Source organism: Perognathus longimembris, chromosome 2, assembly GCF_023159225.1.
Source record: "Perognathus longimembris pacificus isolate PPM17 chromosome 2, ASM2315922v1, whole genome shotgun sequence".
Lineage (NCBI taxonomy): Eukaryota > Metazoa > Chordata > Mammalia > Rodentia > Heteromyidae > Perognathus > Perognathus longimembris.
The window spans coordinates 141,636,182-141,658,236 of record NC_063162.1 but is presented as its reverse complement, the minus strand read 5'-3'; the positions used below and the strand labels follow the sequence as shown (position 1 = coordinate 141,658,236).

General features: G+C 41.4%; 1 protein-coding gene across 1 annotated transcript in view; it reads left to right on the top strand.

Annotated features, from left to right (window-relative positions):
• Positions 1–22,055, top strand: part of Dgki (diacylglycerol kinase iota) — a 327,861-nt gene that overhangs the window by 293,374 nt on the left and 12,432 nt on the right. The window contains exons 30-31 of the mRNA XM_048340285.1: positions 12,155–12,192; positions 15,296–15,416. Of these exons, the coding sequence (XP_048196242.1) occupies positions 12,155–12,192; positions 15,296–15,416 (159 nt within the window). The remainder of the gene's footprint in view (positions 1–12,154; positions 12,193–15,295; positions 15,417–22,055) is intronic.

Sequence of the window (22,055 nt, the reverse complement as noted above, 5' to 3'; positions counted from 1 at the left end):
CAGTCCGGGGATACAGACTCCTGAGAGCATATTAGAATTCCTTTATAAATCTCTTAGTTACATAGTTAGTTTGCAATCTGTTAAAGCATTTTAAGACATCATTCAAATGTTAAAAAGGGAAAAGTGTTACTACGTGCTATAATTACTTTGGGTTCATGAGTTTAGTAAGGTAAAATAAGATTAAAACCCATAACAAATATGAAAAATTCCTCCCTAGTTATTCAAAGAATATTTCTTGAGCAGCTATTGTTGTTTCCATAATATTGATGCTAGAAAGTAATATGTTTTTAAGTGAACAGTTTTAAGGAAATAGTTGGATATCACCTTAGATACTGGTACTATGTTAGAAATACATTGACCCAAACTACATCCAAATATGATGATATTAGTTTATCACTAAAGAAAGTATTAATTTTGAGTTATAGAATTGGGCCAGTATATATTTTTAAGAATTGCTGGCCCCTTGTGATTGCTGGTACATACTTTAAATGGCTGGCTGAGTCATGCTGTAACAATGGACGTGTGTGTGCCATTGGCCTCTTGGCCTATGAACTGGTTTCTACTAACCCAGCATCCAAAGTATGTCAGTTAGCCCATGAACTTGACCTTGGCCCATTGAACTTGACCTTACTACCAGTGTTCTATGGAAATGGTGAGCATCATTATTTAACATAGGCTCTTCTTTGATTTAGACTATTAATATTTCTGGTCTTGCAGGTGCATTTTCCTGCACCTTAAAAAAAAGCCATTAGATTTCCAAGAAGATATGTGAATCTTTGGAGATCCAGAATTGATTTCTAAGTATGGCAAAGGCCCATAAAGTGCACTTTCTTCTACTCCCTAGCATATCTTTCTCGATTGCAACGATAGTCAACTGAATTAGCAGGCCACAGGAAGCAGCCAAGTAGCGATTCTGCACCTTCTACATTTCCTGTATGTACATTTTTTTTTCAGAGAAACATATCGTATGGTAGAAATAAAGAGAACTAAAATTAAAAAGAAAAGCAACATGTTCCCTGGGCTTGTGGCTTAATTGCAGAGATGGAACATGTGAAACAACTTACAGCTTCACAGCAACAAATAAGCAAACAGGATGCTCCGTGGAGACATCTGGGCTCTGTGCTGTTTATAGCCAATTCCAGTGGTGAATGAAAGCAGTAGAACTGATGGCTTCTGAAGGGAGCCCATTGGGCGCCTCTGGCAGCCAGGTGGGGGCTTCCTGCCAGAAGGCAGCATGGGACGGGGATGATTGTTGTTTCTCCAAACAGAGAACCTCTTCCATGCTAATGGGGACTTCAAAAGGATGACAGGGCAGATGGAAAGAACCCATCTACACCCAGGCACACAATTAGCAGGAACTAATTGAATTTGAGGATTCAACTCTGTCATTAGAGAGAATGAAACCTATTTAGGTCTCCCGTCTATAGCTACACACTATAAAATGGATTTGGCACAGGTGATGTGTGAATATAAAGACTGCGGTGGCATTGAATGGCTTATCAATGCCACTGATGGGTTGCATTCCAGATCTAAGATGGGGGAAGGGCATGTGATGTGACATGTGTGATCTTCACCCTGTATTCCATACTTTTTCAGTGGAGATCAAGCTGGTAGCCAGAGGGAGGAGAATTTGCTTACTTCCAGTGAAAGCATGAGGAATAGTACACTGGCTTCTAGTGAGTGGAAGGATGATTGGAAGATAAAAATACAGAGTTTCTTTGCTCATAAGATTACTAAGCATAGTCCAAAAGGAGCACAAAGTTAGACTTTTCTAATTCCACCAACACATAACCAAATAATCTCCCCCATGTTTCATGAATTTATGACATGCAAAGTAAAGTAAATTGAACTGTGTTAAGCCCTAAACCTTCTGATGCGAAGGAAAGTATAGAATAATGAATATACCCAAGAAAATGTTATACCACAATTCTCTTGATCTAATGACCAAACTCATCAGACTTTTCCTTTCCTGAATCAATGTTATTTCCTGCTCAGTCCCCAGACAGCATATACCATCTGCTGCCCAAAGCCCGCTTCTCCCTTACACGTTTCTCAACACAGCTCATCCTGTATTTACCTTAGCAGACACGTTCTATTCAATTCCTCTACTTGTAAGCAGCCAACCACGGCACAGGAGCAGCACACTGTGAAGGCTTCGCTCCCAGAAACAGAATTTAGTGCAATCACCCAACATAGCAAAGGTAATCTTAACACTCAGTGGTACAGACAGTCATGGTGAATTATGCTAATTAGGCATAAATGGGAAGCAGCTCAAGAAAATGACTGTAATTAATATTATTTTACATAGACATGCCGAACAAATCCAAGATGAGGTGAGAAAAGGCAGAAATTAGATCTTTCTCAAGCCCTCTGCATTTTAATCTAGGCCTAAGGGACTTTTTTGACAATCAGGGATAAGATAGATGACAAGCAATTTCTTCCAATAAAAGCTAGAATGCTGGAGTTTTTGAAAAACATAATCCATTAGAAGAGATTCGTGACTGTTCTCGTAATGTCATGTGTATCTGTATCAATTCCCTCTTACGGCATAGCAAGCCAACTCAACACAGTGTCTTCTTAGCGCACAACAATTACTTATTTTGCTGAAAAATACACACATTTGGGGACGGGTTCTACACCCCTGAGAGCTGAGACCCAGTCTCAGTGTGACCACACACGGCTGCTATGTGGCACCTGCGTGAGCTGCCAGCCCTGGTTCTTGTCTTGGGGCTGCCCACTGGCTGTTTTTTGGGGGTGGAGGGGAATGGTGGCTGGTTTCCCAAAGTAACCATCCCAAAGCAGGCCAGGGGTGGCTGCCCGCCTTTCCTGGGAAAGCACAAAGCGCCTCTCCCACGGAAGTCCCAAGGCTGCCTCTTGTTGAGGGTGCAGGCTCTGACTCACTGGACCGTCATCTTACAAGGTGAGTAGGTAGGAAGGAGATCATGCTGACTGTTCTTGGAAAGTACAGATGGTCACATCTTGCCTTTCTTCTTCTTGCTCCAAGAAAGCATCCTTCACATAAACAGCTGTCAGGTTGTGAACACTTATCTGCTCAGCTAACCCAGGACATGAAATGTATGTATGTTCGATACATTTGTGTAAGCGACACAGGCAAAGGGTGTGGATTGCAGCCATTTTCAACACTCAGTAAACATTTGCACCCAACACTCTGACTCCAAACAACCCCAACTCAAGTGCAAGGTGTGTTGTACTTTCCAAAAGCAGGGATGCATTGCCCTCCGTTGAGGACACTACGCTTGCAAGGTGACCTTGTCCAGTACCTCCGAGCCCTCTCTCCTTGATCACAGGAAACCATGTGTTCAGGAAAGGTGCTTTGTGCTTTCTCAGGAAAGGCGGGCAGCCACCCCTGGCCTGCTTTGGGATGGTTACTTTGGGAAACCAGCCACCATTCCCCCCACCACATAAAAGACCTAGGAGCCGATGGGCAGCCCCAAGACAAGAACCAGGGCTGGCAGCTCACGGAGGTGCCACATAGCAGCTGTGTGTGGTCACACTGAGACTGGGTCTCAGCTCTCAGGGGTGCAGAACCTGTCCCCAAATGTGTGTATTTTTCAGCAGAATAAGTAATTGTTGTGTGCTAAGAAGACACTGTGTTGAGTTGGCTTGCTATGCCGTAAGAGGGAATTGATACAGATACACATGACATTACGAGAACAGTCACGAATCTCTTCTAATGGATTATGTTTTTCAAAAACTCCAGCATTCTAGCTTTTATTGGAAGAAATTGCTTGTCATCTATCTTATCCCTGATTGTCAAAAAAGTCCCTTAGGCCTAGATTAAAATGCAGAGGGCTTGAGAAAGATCTAATTTCTGCCTTTTCTCACCTCATCTTGGATTTGTTCGGCATGTCTATGTAAAATAATATTAATTACAGTCATTTTCTTGAGCTGCTTCCCATTTATGCCTAATTAGCATAATTCACCATGACTGTCTGTACCACTGAGTGTTAAGATTACCTTTGCCATGTTGGGTGATTGCACTAAATTCTGTTTCTGGGAGCGAAGCCTTCACAGTGTGCTGCTCCTGTGGCCGTGGTTGGCTGCTTACAAGTAGAGGAATTGAATAGAATGTGTCTGATAAGGTAAATACAGGATGAGCTGTGTTGGAAAACGTGTAAGGGAGAAGCGTGCTTTGGGCAGCAGATGGTACGAGTTGTTTGGTGACTGAGCAGAAAATAATGTTGCTTCAGGAAAGGAAAATTCTGATGAGTCTGGTCGTTAGAGCAAGAGAATTGTGATACAATATTTACCGTCACTATATTCCCCTTTATGTTTCCATTGGCACCCAAGCAGCTGGAACTTCAAACTGTAAACAGAATTCATTTTATTTTGCATGTTGTGTAATTATGAAGTTCTTATTTTCCCCAGGGGTACTGGAAGTTAAACTCTGAGCCTTTCTCTTGCTAGGCAGGCACCCGTACCACTTGAGCCATATCCCAAACCATTTTGGCCTTGGTTATTTTTCTCATGGGATAAGGCTATTTACCGAGACTGGTTTCCATCAACAATCTTCCTACCTATGCTTCCTATGTAGCTGAGATTCTAGGCATGATTCACTATATCCAGCCCTGATTTTAATTTCTGGCCATCTCACTTCAAGAAAAATAAAGGGGAGAAGCAGCTTCTTGTGTCCTTGTGAGAGTGAGGGTTGGGGAAAAATACGTTCTGCTCACTGCATTGCTAGCGATGTGTCAGCCCACAAGGGACAATTTATACCCCAAGGCCCTGTTCCCACATCCATGGCATGAGAATGTTAGACTAACACCACAGAGAAGTGTGGGATGTAACTGTTTCTAAGAGATAGGTTAAAATTCTAGTTCTGTCCCTGCACAGAAAATGTTGATTAATGAAGATGAGGAACTTGCCAGATCTAGCTGGGTTTAGTTTCACCATGAATAAACATTATTCATTTTCTAGGTCTCCATGCACCGTTCTTTGTTTGGTACTTTAGGTTTTTACTTTTAAATTTTGTGCACTAGACAGAGCTCTTAGCCATATTTTCAAAAAGATTTTTCTCTGTCTATAATGTCTGTCTTGTTTAAATGCTTTACATGACTTTTATTTCCTTTATTGAATCTTAAAATATATCAAAAAATGCATAAAACCAAGACTACTGTAAGTTTACATTTTTAAAAGTAAAAATATTGTAAACTTTTTTTAGTTGCCATTCCTGAGTTTGAACTTAGGGTTTCAGCACTGTCCCTGAACTTTTATGCTTAAGACTGGTGCTTTACCACTTAAACCACAGTTCTATTTCCAGATTTTTGGTAGTTAATTAGAGGTAAGGGTCTCACAGACCTTCTTGCCTCGGCTGGCTTTGAAAGGTGATCCTTAGCTCTCATCTTTCCGAGCCACTGGTGCCTGTCCTACACAATACTTTCTATGTACACCAGTGTCCACTAGTGAGCAGGGTACAATAATGACTTTGGTAAGGGATTATTAATTCAAAGATTTAAAAAAACTGGATCTCAAAGATCAATCTTAAAAAATAGGTGTCATTGCACAGGATTCATATTTTGTGTATAATAATGTAGTTATTTTATTATCTTAAAATTGTGACATATTTTGTATGTGTCCTTACAAGGTTCTATATATTTTTTATTCCTACATATTTTTACCAGCGAGGCAATCTCACAGCTTTATATTATTCTCTTAGAAGTAATGATTTAACAAATTCTAAGACTATAATTGCCCTTAATCCAGAATGGCCAGGTTAAAAGCATTAGTACCTGATATTGGACTGTAGATTGAATATATCTGTAAAACAGAGCTGCAAAGGAACTGGTTTTAATCTTCAAGTTTTCAAGAGTCAATTGAATCTTGGTAAATTAAGTTGCCCAGGGTCATAACTACCTAATTGTCCTCTCACTTAAATCCAGACCATTTGAATCCAGACTTAGTTGCAACATATCCCTTGCTGCTTCTAAAGCCCGTCTTGTGTTGTACTTTCTGCCAGAGAAGGAAGTGTGTTTTGCATATGGTTTTGCAGGCTGTTTCCCATACTGTTTTGCATATTGTTTGTCACACTGCTGTCTCCCCATTGCCTTGCCCAGGGCACGGCATGAGGGGGGCAAATAGAGCTACCAATCCATTCCTGCTGTTAGAACAAAATACTGTGGATTCAAAGATGTATACATGACAGAAGCTTATTTCTCTTATTTCTTTGGTTTCTGGAAGCTAAGAAGTCCAAGGGGCCAACAGATCTGATGTCTCTAATGAAGGTTTCTTCTCCTTCCAAGATGGGACCTTCTGCTTAGTTTTGCTGCAGAAAAATCCAACATGTATGTTTTCTCCTCTGCCTGCACATGGCTGAAAAGATGGATGGGACAAGCAGCTGCCTTGGGGCATTAATCTCTGTCATGAGGGTGGAGGCCTCAAAGCTTATTGTCTTCCCAAAGGCCCCACCTCCAAATAACCCCCATACCTTGGGAAATGTCAACATGGATTGGGAGGGGGGCCATCACAAACCTCCAAATCGTTGCCCTTGTCTTCCCTTCGCAGATTCTATATGAGAGAAGGCATCTCTTCCTTTTATAAGGAGGTGAACCTGTCCAGACCTTTCGGTAGACCAGGCTTGACAAAGTCGAGCCCCTGAGAAGGAGGGAGACCATTCCCTCCTGGCAGGCTCTGCTTTCTGTCTTGGTATACGTAAAGGACAGACATTTATATGGAAGCTTAGCCACAGAAGGAAAAGTAAACCATTTCCTGCAGGCTGATTCAGCTTGTAACCTCTAACAGTGGCACATTTCTCAGTTCTCTATCCCGTCACATAAGTTCATACAATTTATTTTCCAGGAATTTCTTATTCTTTTACTCAACCTTTGTAACAATTTGACTTCCTTTGCTTTGGGAAATTTGAAGCATTGTTTTATTTTGCATTTATCTATCTATCTATTTATTTATTTATTTATTTATTTATTTATTTATTTATTTATTTATTTATTTATGGTATGAAGGAGTTTTGAAAAGGCCACAAGGGAAAGCTCAGAGCTTAGGAAATAAAGAATAATACTGTAACCATAACAGCTCATTATTTGTTTTCAGCTTGATCTTTCAGAAGTTTATAATCGAGGGTTGAATATTAACGGCTTCAGGCTGTCTTTATGCAGAGGAAATCTTAAACAACAGTATTCATAGGGAAGGACATTAATCAAGAGAGAGAAGTGAGCCTTGTTCCTAATAATGTTTGCATAATAGCTACCCTTGGGTGTATTGCTTGGCTTAAAAATAAATATTCATGCTTTCCATATCCACTACAATGGAAATTACTTGTGCTTATGATTCTGTTATGTGATCCTCTCTCTATTCATGGGGACTTCACACTGGGAGGCTGTTGGAAACCAAGAAGCATAAATAACAAAGGTAGAAGTTGAAAGAAGCTCTGGCTGTGGGCCTTGGGGGGAAAGAAGCTAAGAGCAGGTCATAGCTGTGTTTCAGAAAGGGAAGAACAGAATGGAAGTGGCCTGCTGGAAGACATTTGTCTGTTTCCTGACTTGCCTTGAACTCTTCAGTCAAGTGCCCAGTCTTGGTGGGTGCTCACTGGAAAGGAATATGTGAATCTGTGTAGCAGGCTACTGGAACTTACTGTCTACTTCTCCTGTAACCATATAGAGGTCTCAAGCATCATGGCATCTTTATTCTTTGTTCTAGGGGGAGGGGTAGTATGAGGTTTGAACCCACCCAATACCTTACACTTGCTAGGCAGGACTCTGCCTTTTGAGTCATATCTCCAGCTCTTTATGCTTTAGATATTATTTTTTCAGTAGAATCTTGCTTTTGGCTTGGACTGAGACCATAATGCTCTTATTTACACAGTCGGTCTTATGTGTAAATATAAGAGATGCATTCCACTATGTTTAGCTTTTTTATTGGTTATTGGGGCTCTCAAAAACTATTTGTTGCCAGGTGCTAGTGGCTCATGGCCATAATCCTAGCTACTCAGGAGACTAAGATCTGAGGGTCACAGTTCGAAGCCAGCCTAGGCAAGAAAGTCCATGAGACTCTTACCTCCAATTAACCACCAGAAAACTGGAAGTGGAGCAGTGGTTCAAAGTGGTACAGCACTAGCCTTGAATGAAAAAAAGCTCAGGGACAGTTCCAAGGCCTTGAGTTCAAGCCCAATGAGACACACACACACACACACACACACACACACACACACACACACACACACAGATTTGTCTAGGTTGATTTAGAACTAAAATCCTCCCTTTTTCAACCTCCTGAGTAGCTAGGATTACAGGTATGAAATCCTGTGCTGCACTTGGCATTATGACTTTTAACTCTTTTTTTGTTCATGCTCTTCCTTTGAGAATTCATTCCACTTATTTTATGAATGAGTTGAATCGAAACTCTTCCAAGAAATCTTCTGTGAAACTGTGCTGCTGACCCGTATATTTTAATTCAGTCTCATCTGTGGATGGATTGGTTGAGAAATTGGCTGTGCTTTTTAAATAGACTGACTGGATGAACCTCCTTTCTCCTTTCTTCTTTCTTTGCTGATTCCTTGCTGTGTGTCTCTGAGCTTTTGAATTCTGAGGAAGATTCCATATGGTCCTGAAACCATGTGGAGTGTTCCCTCGGAAAATTTCCTCCCCTTATTTCTCCTGTAAGCTGAATATTCTACTGGAATCAAGATACCTTGGGGTATAAAAGTATAAACTGATTGGTTCCCTCACACTTGAGACTTCATTTTTAATGATTTTTATCTTTACATAGTTGTAAAGGGGATTTCCACCTAACAGGTCCCTTTATGTATTTCTTGAGGGAATCACCCCTCCCATCATTCTCCACACCTCACCCGTCCCTTCTCCATCGGCTTCACCCGGCTTTCTAATTCCATTTTAAGTTTGTCCTTTGAATGTTCTGGCTGTATTTGCCTACATTCCTCTCTCCATTCATCTGCCCCTTCTTTGGGTTTATGTGGGGGGTGTATTTATTAATTTACTTGATTATTTTAGAAGTGAGTGCATTTCCTTTCGTACAATGTCTTCTGTTCCTTCACTCTTTCCCAGTTCCTCCCTCCTGTGTCTGCGCATGAGTTGTACAGTTCACTTTCATCAGTGTCCAGTGAGTTTCATTGCTGCACTTTTTCACCCTTTTCCCCTCGAGTTCTGTATCCTCCTCTCAACCCTTCCAAAAATAGACACTTGAATACACCATATATTAGGCAAAGAGGAATCATCAAAAAATCAAAAAAACAAATATACATCTATATGTATGTATATAAAGAATAAAAAGCAAAGATGCCTCTTATTTCCATATGTTGGGTACATTTCAGTGTGTATAGTATTTTATATAAAGATAAAGAGGCGCTTAGGCACTGTACCTTTGTGTTTCTCTCCTAAGAGTATCCTCTTTTGTTCTCACTGTGTGTGAGTATCTAGAATCCTGCATAATTTGTTATAGCTCCGTGTGTTTTAGGTCTAATTTCCACATATCAGAGAAAACATACACCATTTGTCTCTCTGAGCTTGGCTTACCTCACCTAACATGATTTGTTCCACTTTCATCCATTTCCCTGCAAATGACATTATTTTATGCTTTCTAATGGCTGTGTAAAATTCCAGTGTGCATAGTACCACACTTTTTGGGATCCACTCATCTTTTGTGGGCATCTTTGCTGGTTCCATATCTTGGCTCTTATGAATCATCATCTGCCCCTTCTTACTAGCTTCCTCCCTCTCAGTCAAGCCAAGAGCCATGATTTCGAATACTTTCTCCAACGTCTCCTTCTTTATCTTCTACTATGTTTTATATCTGGAATTCAAGCATTGCCTTTCACTGCTTAGTTATCAGTACTTCTTTTCTTATGGGTGCTGTGTTAGCAGAGATATGTCTGTCCAATTTCACATGCCAAGTTTACCTTACTGGAAGGTTCCTTCTGAAGGATTCATCTCTCTTTTTCTTGTACTTGCATGCAGTCATAGAAACAATGAAGTCCTCTCCCAACTGTAGTCTATGCCTCTTTATTAGTGCCAGGGCTAGGGCTTGAATTCAGAGCCTGGGTGCTGTTTCTGAGCTTTGTGCTCCAGGCTAGTGTTCTGTCACTTGAGCCACAGATCCACTATCTGTGTGTTGGTAGTTAATTGGAGAGAAGAGTCTCACAGACTTTCCTGACTGGGCTGGCTTTGAACATGGATCCTCAGATCTCAGCCTCCTGGGTAACTAGGATTATAGGTGTGAGCCACCAGCACCCAGCATTATAAAATACCATTTAAACTTTGGTTCTTGCTACAGAGAGGAGAAGTACAACTGTTCACCTCATTTGCAGAGGAGACAATGGACTCAGAAAGACTGAGGAACCCATTGCATGCACACATTTCATAAACAACGGTGTTGAAATTACACCCTCGTGTCCAACACTTTTTCCACAATACGGTAGTGTTCCTAGCGATGATATTTCCTGCTTCTTAGAGTCTAGTAGAGCTCTGTATATAGTGAGCTTATTGGGGGACTGGATAGATGCCTGGGTTGAACACGGGGGTCTACACTATGGTGCTAAATGGGCCATGACTGACTTTCTGCCCTGAGAGAGACAATTTACTTAAAACACTTGACTCCATTTATAAAATGAAGAGAGGATGATGTTTCCTTGGGTTCTTGGAACACCTAGCATTTTACTCATTACCTTGCCACTATTATTTCCATCTGTCTCCTTCCTTTACTCTCTTTGCTTTCTTTCCAGTCAATTCAACTTCTAGTTTGTGGATGACTGCAATATGCAAATGATCACCCTGGGCTTTTGAGGGAGATGAAAATCAAGCATTGCTATAGCTTTGTATGGAAGGAACCTTTTCCCAGTCCCATCCTTTTCTCTACTTTTCTCTATGTGTCTTCCTGCTTTCTCCTTCCTCCCATGATGAAACTTCCCTTCTCTTCACCATAGGTTTACAAAGTTTCTGCTTTGGCTAATGGAGATATACTCACTCCTGTGGTTCTGAATGAATTTAACAACCCTTTCCCTTTGCATCCACTTACCAATAGCTGGTGCTCTCCTACTATACTTTTGACTAAAACTAAATGAAAACTTATACGGGGAGCCATTTCCACACTGATATAAATACCTCCCCTCAGGAACCATGATTGTTTTCAGACACACATATATTTTCCCTTTTCATGAATTATCTTTTTTTATAGCTAGTTTGTTACCAAAGCTCTTTAGGCTTCTTTCCACAAACGTCATCTATGAATTTAGTGACACTCATATGGTTATTCTCTCCAGAATGAAATTAAAATAGACTTGCTTCCTCTTTTCTATCTCTTTCTAGTACTCTTCATATCCACTTGCGGCAATGAATATTTATTCATCATTGTAACATTTGGAACTGGCAAGAAAGAAGACTCCAGTCAGTGCCACTGGCTTACTCTTGTAATCCTAGCCACTCAGGAAACTGAGATGTAAGGATCAGTGCAAAGCCAGCCTAGGCAGGAAGATCTGTGAGATTCTTATCTCCTATTAAACATACACACACACACATACGCAAACACACACACACACACACACACACACACACACAAATTGCCCAAAGTGGCACTGTGGGCCAAGTGGTAGAATGTCAGCCTTAAGTGAAAAAGCTAAGGGAGGCTGTATTCCAGTCCTTAGTTCAATACCCAATCAGGCACACAGACAGACAGACAGACAGAGGAAAACAGACATAGGCAGAGAGAGAGAGAGAGAGAGAGAGAGAGAGAGAGAGAGAGAGAGCCCATACTCGTGATTGGATCTTTTAGTTGACCAACCAGGTTTTTAAAAAGTAAGCCAGAAAGAAAGTTGATATACTTTGCCTTTTCCAGCTGTGGAAAGTGAAGCTCATTTTTAAATGATTCATCACTTCTCCACAACTTCTAAGCTAACATTTAAATCTAGTCTATGTGATTCTAAACGCTCTGTTGTCTTTACTCTAGCAGGGCTTTGGGGGGAGTAAGAAGAGGGCTCAGGAAGGCTCTGGAATAATGTATGGGATTGTACCTAAGATCTCCATCTGTTTGATCACAATTCAAATGTTGGCACGTCTCTCCTTTTCTGGCTCCTATTAAAGTGTAGACTCACTTCGTTCACCCAACATTTTGCAGAAGACCCCTCATGAGAGGGTCTTCTACTAATGAGATGTCTCTCTTTTGTCTTTCACAGCAATTTTGCAGGCAGTCATAGCTGGTGATCTTATGAAGGTAAGATACCGTCCTATCAAAACTTTAGTGATTCTCTTAGAACTCTAAGTCAGTATTATGCCTTGCCAAATTTCAGGAGCCCATGTATCAGTTATTTGCCCAAGCTGAGAAGAAGAAGAAAGGATGCTCATTTGAGAAATTTGCAAGAGGGAATGAGAGGAACTCACATAGCATGCCTGTGCTTCCCAATGGGAAAGAGGTTGTAGTAGAATTCCCTGATTGAGACTTGCCTGGATTAGTTAAAATGGACCATATATACCAAGGATTCAAGGAGCAAATTGCCCACCATTTCTGTTTAGCATTCTTGCTGACATTTAAAGAATTTAAAGAGACAGCGGTTAAGGTTGGATGAGTCTGTGAGAATAACCTGGACATGACCCAGAAATGCATTTTCCAGACCAGAACTTATATTTTCCATTCTTATACATTTATACTCTGGGGATAATTAAGCTATAAGAGATTGTCTGGTTTACTGTGAACACTTATATGTGCTTCTATTTGCTGATGAATTTAGTTCACAGGACAGGAAATAACCCACCACCAGCATAATTGATTTTGGATGATGGCTTTGGTATTCACTCTGTGTGTGCTTTATGGGATGATTGCGTACTCTCTGTGCCTCTGTTTTTGCCATCTGTAAAATGGAATGATAATTCGACATTGTATCTTTCCTTGCTTGTGATAAAGGACTGAATGATATATGGAAGAGCTGTCAAGACTATCCCTGTTAGATAGAAATGACTCTAAAATGGTAGCTATTTTATATTATACTACCATGTTAATCTGGGTTATTTTACAGAGCTAACCATAGTAGGAATAGAAATATTTAAATAACATAGTCTATCAGTGTTGTAAAAGCTCTTCCTGGCTTCCTAATATTTTCAGGCCTGGGGCTTAGGACTGCCCATGTAACTCTGTAAACCCCACTGGCATCGATCTTCCCTGTAACCGTGGGACTGCCTCTCCCTGGAGTCTGTGCCTTTCCTTCAGTCCAAGTAGCAAGCTGTCAATGCACACTGAGAAACCAGAGATCCCTCAACAATGTTGAGAAGAAGCACATTTCCCTTTTCTTCTTCTTTTCTTTACTGTCTCTTATTTCTTTATCCCTTTCCTCCTCCCTTCTTTCTTCACTCTTTTTTCCCTTCCCTCTCTTATAGCTTTCCTTTTTCTTCCTTCCTCCCTCCCTCCCTCCTTCCCTCGCACCTTCCTGCCTTCTAGCACATCTGTTGGATACATCAATGCTTGTCCTACATTTCTGACAGATTAGGGAGAAGGTCTCAAGTATATCAGTCAACTAGGATCTGTAGGTCCCTAACTCTGACAGTGGCCTCTTGGCTGTGTTTCAGATGATATTGTCAGCAGAGGTCACTGCTGAGGAAGGACCCCTAAGCAGGACATCTGTAAGTCCCTGAGTCCCTGTCATTCTCAGTGGCAGTGCATCAGCCGGGCTCTTGTGCCTGCAAGGAAGGACATTTGCTTCTATAGGAAGGAAGACCTGTCCTTGCTCTGGACTGCTTCTAAACCAGAAAAATTTGAGAAGTACTATACATTTAATATCTTTTCATTTTATATTCTATATGTTTTTAATGTAAGCAACCAGGTTCCCAGGTCCTTGAATGTATCACCATTTTTTTTTCTCTGTGACAGAAAATTATTTGAAATAAGGGAAATAACTATGTCCGACTGGTTGTCTTATATTTTACCTTACAATCATTCCCTAAATGGCTGAGAAGTGATTTACTGACATCCCAGTTAGTAAAAAAGGAAATAGAGCCAGGTGCAGGTGGCTTATGCCTGTAATCCTAGCTACTCAGAAGACTGAGATCTGAGACTTGAGATTCAAAAACAACACCGGCAGGAAAGTCTGTGAGACATTTTATCTCCAATTAACCACCAAAAAGCTGGAAGTGGCGCTGTGGCTCAAGGGGCACAGTGCTAGCCGTGAGCTAAAAAAGCTCAGACACCAAGTGCCTGGCCCTGGGTTACCTCCATTCTAGTTCCCAGGCTGCCTTCCCCTAGCTCCCTTCCCATATCCTGCTTTGTTTTCCCTAGTTTCTTCCCGCTGGCCCCGCTCCCCTTGCGTGTAATTCTCCATCCCCCTGTCCTTCCTGTGTACTCTGTGGCCCTTGAAGCCAGGCACTCAGCTGAATTTTACCTTTACTTAAGACCGGTGGGGCGATTGGATTCTTATTTGTCTGCAAACTACATTTTAGAGCTTCACAAGTGGGCTACTGGTGCTGAAGTTTGGAGAACAAAGTTCCATTGCACTTTGTGTAGTGCTCAAAGTCTCACGAACTTAGATCGCACCCTCAGAGACCCAAACCTTACTCACAGGTGGCCCAACTCTGTTCCTCCCCGCCACAGCTACATTCCCCATGTCAGCCCGGTTCCCTTGCTGTGGGTCATCACTACCCTCGCTGGGTGTGTCATGTTTGACTTCTAGCAGACACTTGGCCAGGCTGCAGATATGGAAAACAAAAATAAAGTCCTGTGTGTGTGTGTGTGTGTGTGTGTGTGTGTATGTGCGTGCACACTCGCACAGCCACACAAACGTGCAAACGTTAGTGCAGGAAATAGGGGAAGCAGCTCCTGTATTTGTAGTCAGGTTTATTAAAAGGGACAGGACAACTAAAGGACACAGGAAAGGAGCTTCGCTAAGCACACACAAGCTCTTTTCTGCTCGTACTTCTAATTATTCTCACTGCAGAAGAGTGTTGGGCCAACCTTGGGATGTTTTTGTTCTCTTTCCCCATCCCTCATTCCCTTGAGACAGAGACCAAGGCTCAGCAGAGAAAAGGGGGGGGGGGAAGCAGCAATTCAGCACATTTCAGTTTCCCTGGGCCATTCGTTCAATACCCACGGAGGCTCCGTGGAGCTGGTTATGATGCTGGCTGTCTATGTGAGGGATGACACAGTCCAACATTGGTACTTCATCTCTTTGACTTTTCTCTGTGGCTTCTGAAGTTGGAAACATTTGTGGTTTGCTCTATGGCTCTTGGGTTTTTTTTCTTTTTCTTTTCTTTCTTTTTTTTTAATGGTTGGGTAGCCATCTTCCTTGTTCCGTTATTCGGCCTGAGCTGCTTTCTGTGTGTTTCTCTTCCAGCTAATGGAAAGCTATAAAAATGGAGGCAGTCTACTAATTCAGGGACCCGACCACTGCTCGCTCCTTCACTACGCAGCTAAAACTGGCAACGGGGAGATTGTGAAATATATCCTTGACCACGGTGAGTAGACACAGCTCCCTTCCCAAGGTTGATTATCCAGAAAATTCACCATGGCAGCTTCTAAGCCAACAGTCGTCTGGAGTCGTGGGAGAAATTCTCATCAGTTTTTAGCTATCTCCTCAACCACTAATGTGTGTGGGCCATCTTAACCAAACAATTAATAGAAACAACTTTCATGATTATATATATATATTCATGCTCCTTTGGGGCGGGGGGGGGCGAGGAGTGTTAACTAATGGTAGTAAAAGACCAAAACAAATCCACCCTGGTATAATGTGCTCTAGTTTGTAGAGTATGTTATAACTTAAGTACTTGGGATCAGCTTCTAATCCCAGGTTATTATTCTAAGAATTCATGAGTATGATTTTTTTTCTTTTGGTTTCTCATTTTTGGCACAGCTCTGAATCTACCACTATCACACACACTCACACACCCCAATAACCCAGTCATTTAGGTTTACCATTTTATTCTTCTGATCTTCTTTTTGTTTGTTTTGTTATTGTTTTGATAGGAGGTTTAATGTGTGGCCCAAGCTAGCCTTGAACTCCACATCTTCCTGTTTCAACCTCCTGAGTGCTGGGATTCTAGGCATGTTCCACCACACCAGTTTCTCAGTTTTTGTTCTCTGGTTCTTACTCATTTTTTGCTACTCAAGTCAGTATTTATTCTCCTTGAAAATGCCTGGCATTAAAGCCTATCTGTATGGCAGACAAACCACATTACCTCCCAGAACATTCTGAATGTGTTTCTAATTTGGTGTTGAAGCATTTGTTGAATGTAGCAGATGATATAGCATCTGCCTCTAAATGTCTGTGAGAAGCATTAACACATATGATGAGCATCAAATGTGGACATTATATCTAACTTCTCATGTTTACGCTGTTTCTAGAATAAAGAACAGGAAAATCATGGGCTGGGGAAGGAAAATTGAGATCTGTGTACAGGAAGATTTTAGGAGGCTTTGCGTGTGTGTGTGTGTGTTGGTGGGAGGGGGCAGTGTCGATGGTAAGACTGTGGCCTGCCCGCTTTGCATACAGATTTGGACAGCATCTTATTAATAAGCATCTTATTAGTAAAGTTTATGTCCCCTTCGTTGCTCCTTTCATGCAACTCAGAAAATATATTTTATCCTATTCAATAAACAAATATCGGTAGTGTGGCTAACAGGAAGTACCTTTTTAGATTTGTACACACAGAGAAATAGAATACAGGCACTGTTTTCAAGCAGTTTCAGGCTGAAGGAGACATGATTGTGTGCGCAAATAAATTCAAAACAGTTGAATGTCAATGTTTAAAAATTCCTGACAAAGCCACACATAAATGACATGGTGACCATTTATCAAGCACATGTAATATGTCAAATGACCATACTGAACGCATCCCATCATTTAATATTTACAGGAAGTATTTATGTGCAGTATTTGACTGACAGTCATATCAAACTCTCCTTTCTTATCTTCAGAGCCTTCTCACCATGAAGCATGTGCTTGAAATCTTGACCAGAACAACATTGAGAAGAATGGTATAGGAAAAAGAAAGATTATTTAGGCAGGAGGGTAGGAATTCAAGAATTTTTTGCCAGGTATAAGTGGCTCATAGCTATAATCCAAGCTACTCAGGTGGCTGAGATCCAAGAATTGTGGTTCAATGCCAACCCAGGCAGGAAAGTTCGTGAGATTCTTAACTCCAATTAACAACAAAAATCCAGAAGTAGAGCTATGGCTAAAATGGTAGAATCGCAGCCTTGGATAAAAAAGCTAAGGGACAGTACTCAAACCCTGAGTTCAGGCCCCAATACTGGGGAGTGGGGGGGAGGAAAAGGAAGAGGGAGGAAAAGAGAGAGGCGGGGGAAGAAAGAGAGAAAGGGAAGGGAGGGAGGGAGGGGAGAGAAGGGAAGAAATTTTTAGAATTACTCCTTCCCAGGAGGTTGGGTTAAATGATCCTAAGCCTTCTGCCCTAGGAAACCAGAACAAGTAAGCTGAATGTTGATCTCATTCCATCTCCACTTTCCTGATCATTGCAACTACTACAGTTGAAAGTACCAGCCTGGGAAAGACTTGCAAAAGTAATAATAGCATAATTTTTGTTATTTAGTGCACACACTAACCCTGCCTCCCTCAACCAACACACCCATATAAACCATAGGTCTATTTTGTTACCCATTGTCATTTCCCCAAAATCTGGTGAAAGGCAGTACCAAATATTGGAGCACAAGCACACGGATTAAGCCACATCCTTCTCTTTACTTTTCCCTTTGCAATTAAAAAAAAAAAAGTTCTCAAGATTTCTACTGCACTAAGCTCGGGAAGGGTGGGTGCAGGGGGTGAGTATTATCTGGCATCTTCTAGATCATTCTCAATCTTCCTAGTTTTCCCTTCTTCACAAGCAGATGGCATGCGTTCTTGCAAACCTGAAGGCCGCCAGCACTCTTTCTGGGATTAGATGAGATGCTGAAAGGCAACCCCGAGGGACTGGCCACACCATATGGGAATTGCCTTCCCCCCTCCTCTGGTCTACAGCTTTTCACTCTGTATTCTCTAATCCTCTGTGTGCAGCGGGGTTGCCTTTTAGTACCAGGGCTATGAGAAAGATTCTCATGTGCTTGGGGCTAGGGTGGCTAGCAGGGTCAGGACAGCTAAGCCTTTATCCATAAGCTCCTTCATGGCATAGCACTTTGGAGTTTCTAAGGAATAGATATCCCGAGAGAGGCAGCGAGGCTAGAACCTTCTTCACTCCATTCTGCTGGTGAGACTGGCCCAGTACTGAGGGAGATAACTTCTGCTCTTGGTAGAATGAGTGTCAAATAATTGGTGGCAATTCTTTAATATCTGTCCTCATCTATTCTGCACACTGCATTTCAGGTGAGATTCTTTCCTCTCATGATCTGAACTTCTGACTCACCTGGGAATCCCTTCAAGTTCTCCTTTTCTGTTTTCCCAAATTGTAAACTAGGATTACTAGGTTTGGTAAATGAAAGTGCAAGGTGAAAACCATGTTCTTAGCCAGGTGCCTGTTGGCTCAAGTCTGTTATGCTAGCTACTCAGAAGGCTGAGATCTGAGGATCACAGATGGAAGCTAGCCAGGTAACAAAGTCCTTTAGACTTTCCAATAAACTACTCAGAGAAAGCCGGAAGTGACACTGTGGCTCAGTGGTAGAGTGCTAGTCTTGAACAAAGGAAGCTCAGGGACAGCACCCAGGCCCAGAGTTTGAGCCCCAGGACTGGCAAAAAACAAAAACCATTCTTTAAGCATAAGGATATCCCATACAATCTTTGAGACATACTTTTACTAAAAAGCAAGAACAAAGCACTTTGCCCTCTGCTGAGCCTCCTCAGGGACCCTCATGAGGAGAAGCAGAGTGACACTTAAAAGAACCCTGGCTTTTCCCCTCGTCCCTGAGGCCTCTGTTTTCTCTGCCTGGAATAGTAGCACCTCTCAAAGTGCCTTTAATGTAGTCACAGGGCTCAGAGTGTCTGACCTCACATGTACAGTGGGACCCATATACTTTCTCTGGCTTCAAATCCATCTAACATGCTAGTCACTTAAGAACATCGATCCAAGCCTAATGTTCCAATAGGAAATGAGGTTCTTATGGATCTTCAGCGTCTTCTTCAAAGGGAGATTTACACAATCCAACTCTCTCTGCCAAAACAATAGACCACAAAGGAAGTCGTCCTTGCTTTTAAAGGCTGCTCCTTTTTTTTTTTTCAGTGCAGAAAGTTGGTTAACTTTTGGAAATGATTTAGTAGTCACATTCATGAGAAAGACATTTGAGATTCCCAATCCTTGTGTCAGTTTCGCTCAGACAAATCTTTTTTTTTTCTTCTTTATTGTCAAAGTGATGTACACAGAGGTTACAGTCTCATACGTTAGGCCTTGGGTACATTTCTTGTACTGTTTGTTACCTCCTCCCTCATTCCCCCCTCCCCCTCCCCCTATCCCTCTCCCCCCATGAGTTGTTCAGTTGGTTTATACCAAATGGTTTTGCAAGTATTGCTTTTGGAGTCATTTGTCTTCTTATCCTTTGTCTCTCGATTTTGATACCCCCTTCCACTTCTCTAGTTCTAATATCAGTATATACAGTATCCAGTGTATTCAGATGTGATACAGTGATAGTGCAGGTACAACCACAGGAAGGGGATACAAGAGGATCATCAACAATAGAAGCTATGGTTTCACATAGCATGCTGAAAGTAATTACAACAGTGATATAACAGTGGTTTCCATAACATGGACTTCATTTCACTTAGCATCGTCTTATGTGTTCCTAAGGGCATAGCTGTTAGGCTCTTGTGAGCCTCTGCTGTGACTAGCCGAAACCTGTGCTAATTATTCCCTATGAGGGAGACCATAGAGTCCATGTTTCTTTGGGTCTGGTTCACTTCACTTAGTATAATTTTTTCCAAGTCCTTCCATTTCCTTATGAATGGGGCAATGTCATTCTTTCTGATAGAGGCATAAAATTCCAATGTGTATATGTACCACATTTTCCTAATCCATTTGTCTACTGAGGGGCATCTGGGTTGGTTCTATATTTTAACTATGACAAATTGTGTGGCGATGAACATTGTTGTGCTGGTGGCTCTAGTGTGTTCTTGTTTGTGGTCTTTTGGGTAGATGCCCAAAAGTGGGGCTGCTGGGTCATAGGGGAGCTCTATGTTTAGCCTTCTGAGGAATCTCCATACCGCTTGCTAGAGTGGCTGAACCAGTTTACATTCCCAGCAACAATGAAGTAGGGTTCCCTTTTGGCCGCATCCCCTCCAACATTTATTATTATTAGTTTTCTTTATATAGGACATTCTTACTGGAGTGAGGTGGAATCTCAATGTTGTTTTGATTTGCATTTCTTTTATGGCCAGTGATGTAGAGCACTTTTTCATATGTCTCTTGGCCATTCTCATTTCCTTTCCAGAGAACAGACAAATCTTAAGAGATACCTTTTACCTTCCCCTGCCTGGCTAGGATCTCTAAATTGGCCAGTGCGTACCTGAAAGAAACACCATAGAGATACTAGAGAAAATCCATCCTTTGTGTTTGAATATAAAATCTTAGTTCAAGGGTCACAGCATCTCTGGTAAATAGCATTTTCTTAAATCTTTGCTATTATAATTCAATAATGGAAACTTGAAATCCATATTGAAATTTGTTTTTAACAATGATAGTCAACTTTATTATTACCATCCATCTCATCAATTTAGTCAACAATACTGGTATAAAAAAGTCTTTTGCTATAGCAAAATTCATGTAGCTCTAGAAGAGATAAGCGCTTTAGTTCAACTGTTGGTTTCTAATATCTTTCGTTGCTGGTACAATTTAGATTAACCTGAGCATTTTGGAATTGAAAATTATCCTTGCAGACTCATTCATTTCTCTTAAATTATAGAAATTCCTTTAAATTATAGTGTTCATAAAGTCAGGAACGAGTAAATAGAAAACATAACATTGTCTCTACTCTGTAATCACTTCCTTAATGGGACTTCTGCTGATTGAAATAGGTTCTCCTAACTTAATAATGATGATAACTTTGGAATTCCCCTCTGTGACTTCTGTTGCTTTTCCCTCTCCCCCCACCAGCCTCCAAAATACAGCTTTTTCTAAGAGACCACTGGAAAGCTGAGATGTAGGGGTAAATGCCACATTATGCCATTATATTTACAAAGAAGCATCAGATTTGCAATAGGTAAGTCTGATGCATTTGAATTCATATAAATAAAATGAATAAATGAAATTTTATATTATTGCCATGATCAGGACAGAACTCCACATCACTGAGTGGTGTAAATCTCTGAAATTCTTCCATTGGTTTTTATTTTGAACTTGGTTCATATCTTTCTAGTGGCTTCAGAGAATCTAAACCATAAAAGCTGTTTAAAGACTATACTCTAGGATATAGTTCCGAAGAGCCAGTGGATCTTTACCAGGGTATAGAACCCAGGACTTAACTAAAACGTTTAGAACTCCATCTCACGATTGACCTGCACCAGTAAATGGAGGGAAAGTATTTCTTTGACGCGAGAATGGGTGCAGATTATTCCATGAAATTGCCACGGATCATCAGAAACCTGCAGCTGTTAGTTATCCTGGGAACCAGCATGTGACAGTCACATGCACCTACCCTGACTTGTCCCTTGCTAGGACTGAGACCACGGAGGTCAGAACGTATTTTGTGTGGCCCTTGAGTTGATACTTAGCTCAAGGCATCCTTCCTCAGAGGGCCTTCTCTCTTGTGTTTTGTCCTAGGATTCCTTAGGTACGGGGTTACAGAGTGAAGTCCAGAGAACACTTTTTGAGCAAGAGCCATGAGTTACTCAGCCAGACTCAACCATCAGCAATACATTTTTCCCCCTTAAAGAGCTTGTTCGAAATACCTCCTAAGCTGTGGCGTGTTCTCAAAAAGCCACAGGAGGCATCTTTCCTTCGGGCTTCTTCTCTCACACATACGACATACTGCTTTCCTTTGTGAAAAATTGGAATCTGCGCATTTCAAGCGTTGAAAAGAGTGAAAGAAGAAGAGAGGGGACAATCGCAGAGAAATGGCAGAGGTTAACGATGCAGGCGTTCTGGCTGGGGCTCCTCTGAATGGTTCCCTCCCTTTCTCAACTCCTTTCAACCATCATTTTTACCCACTCCTTTCCCCTA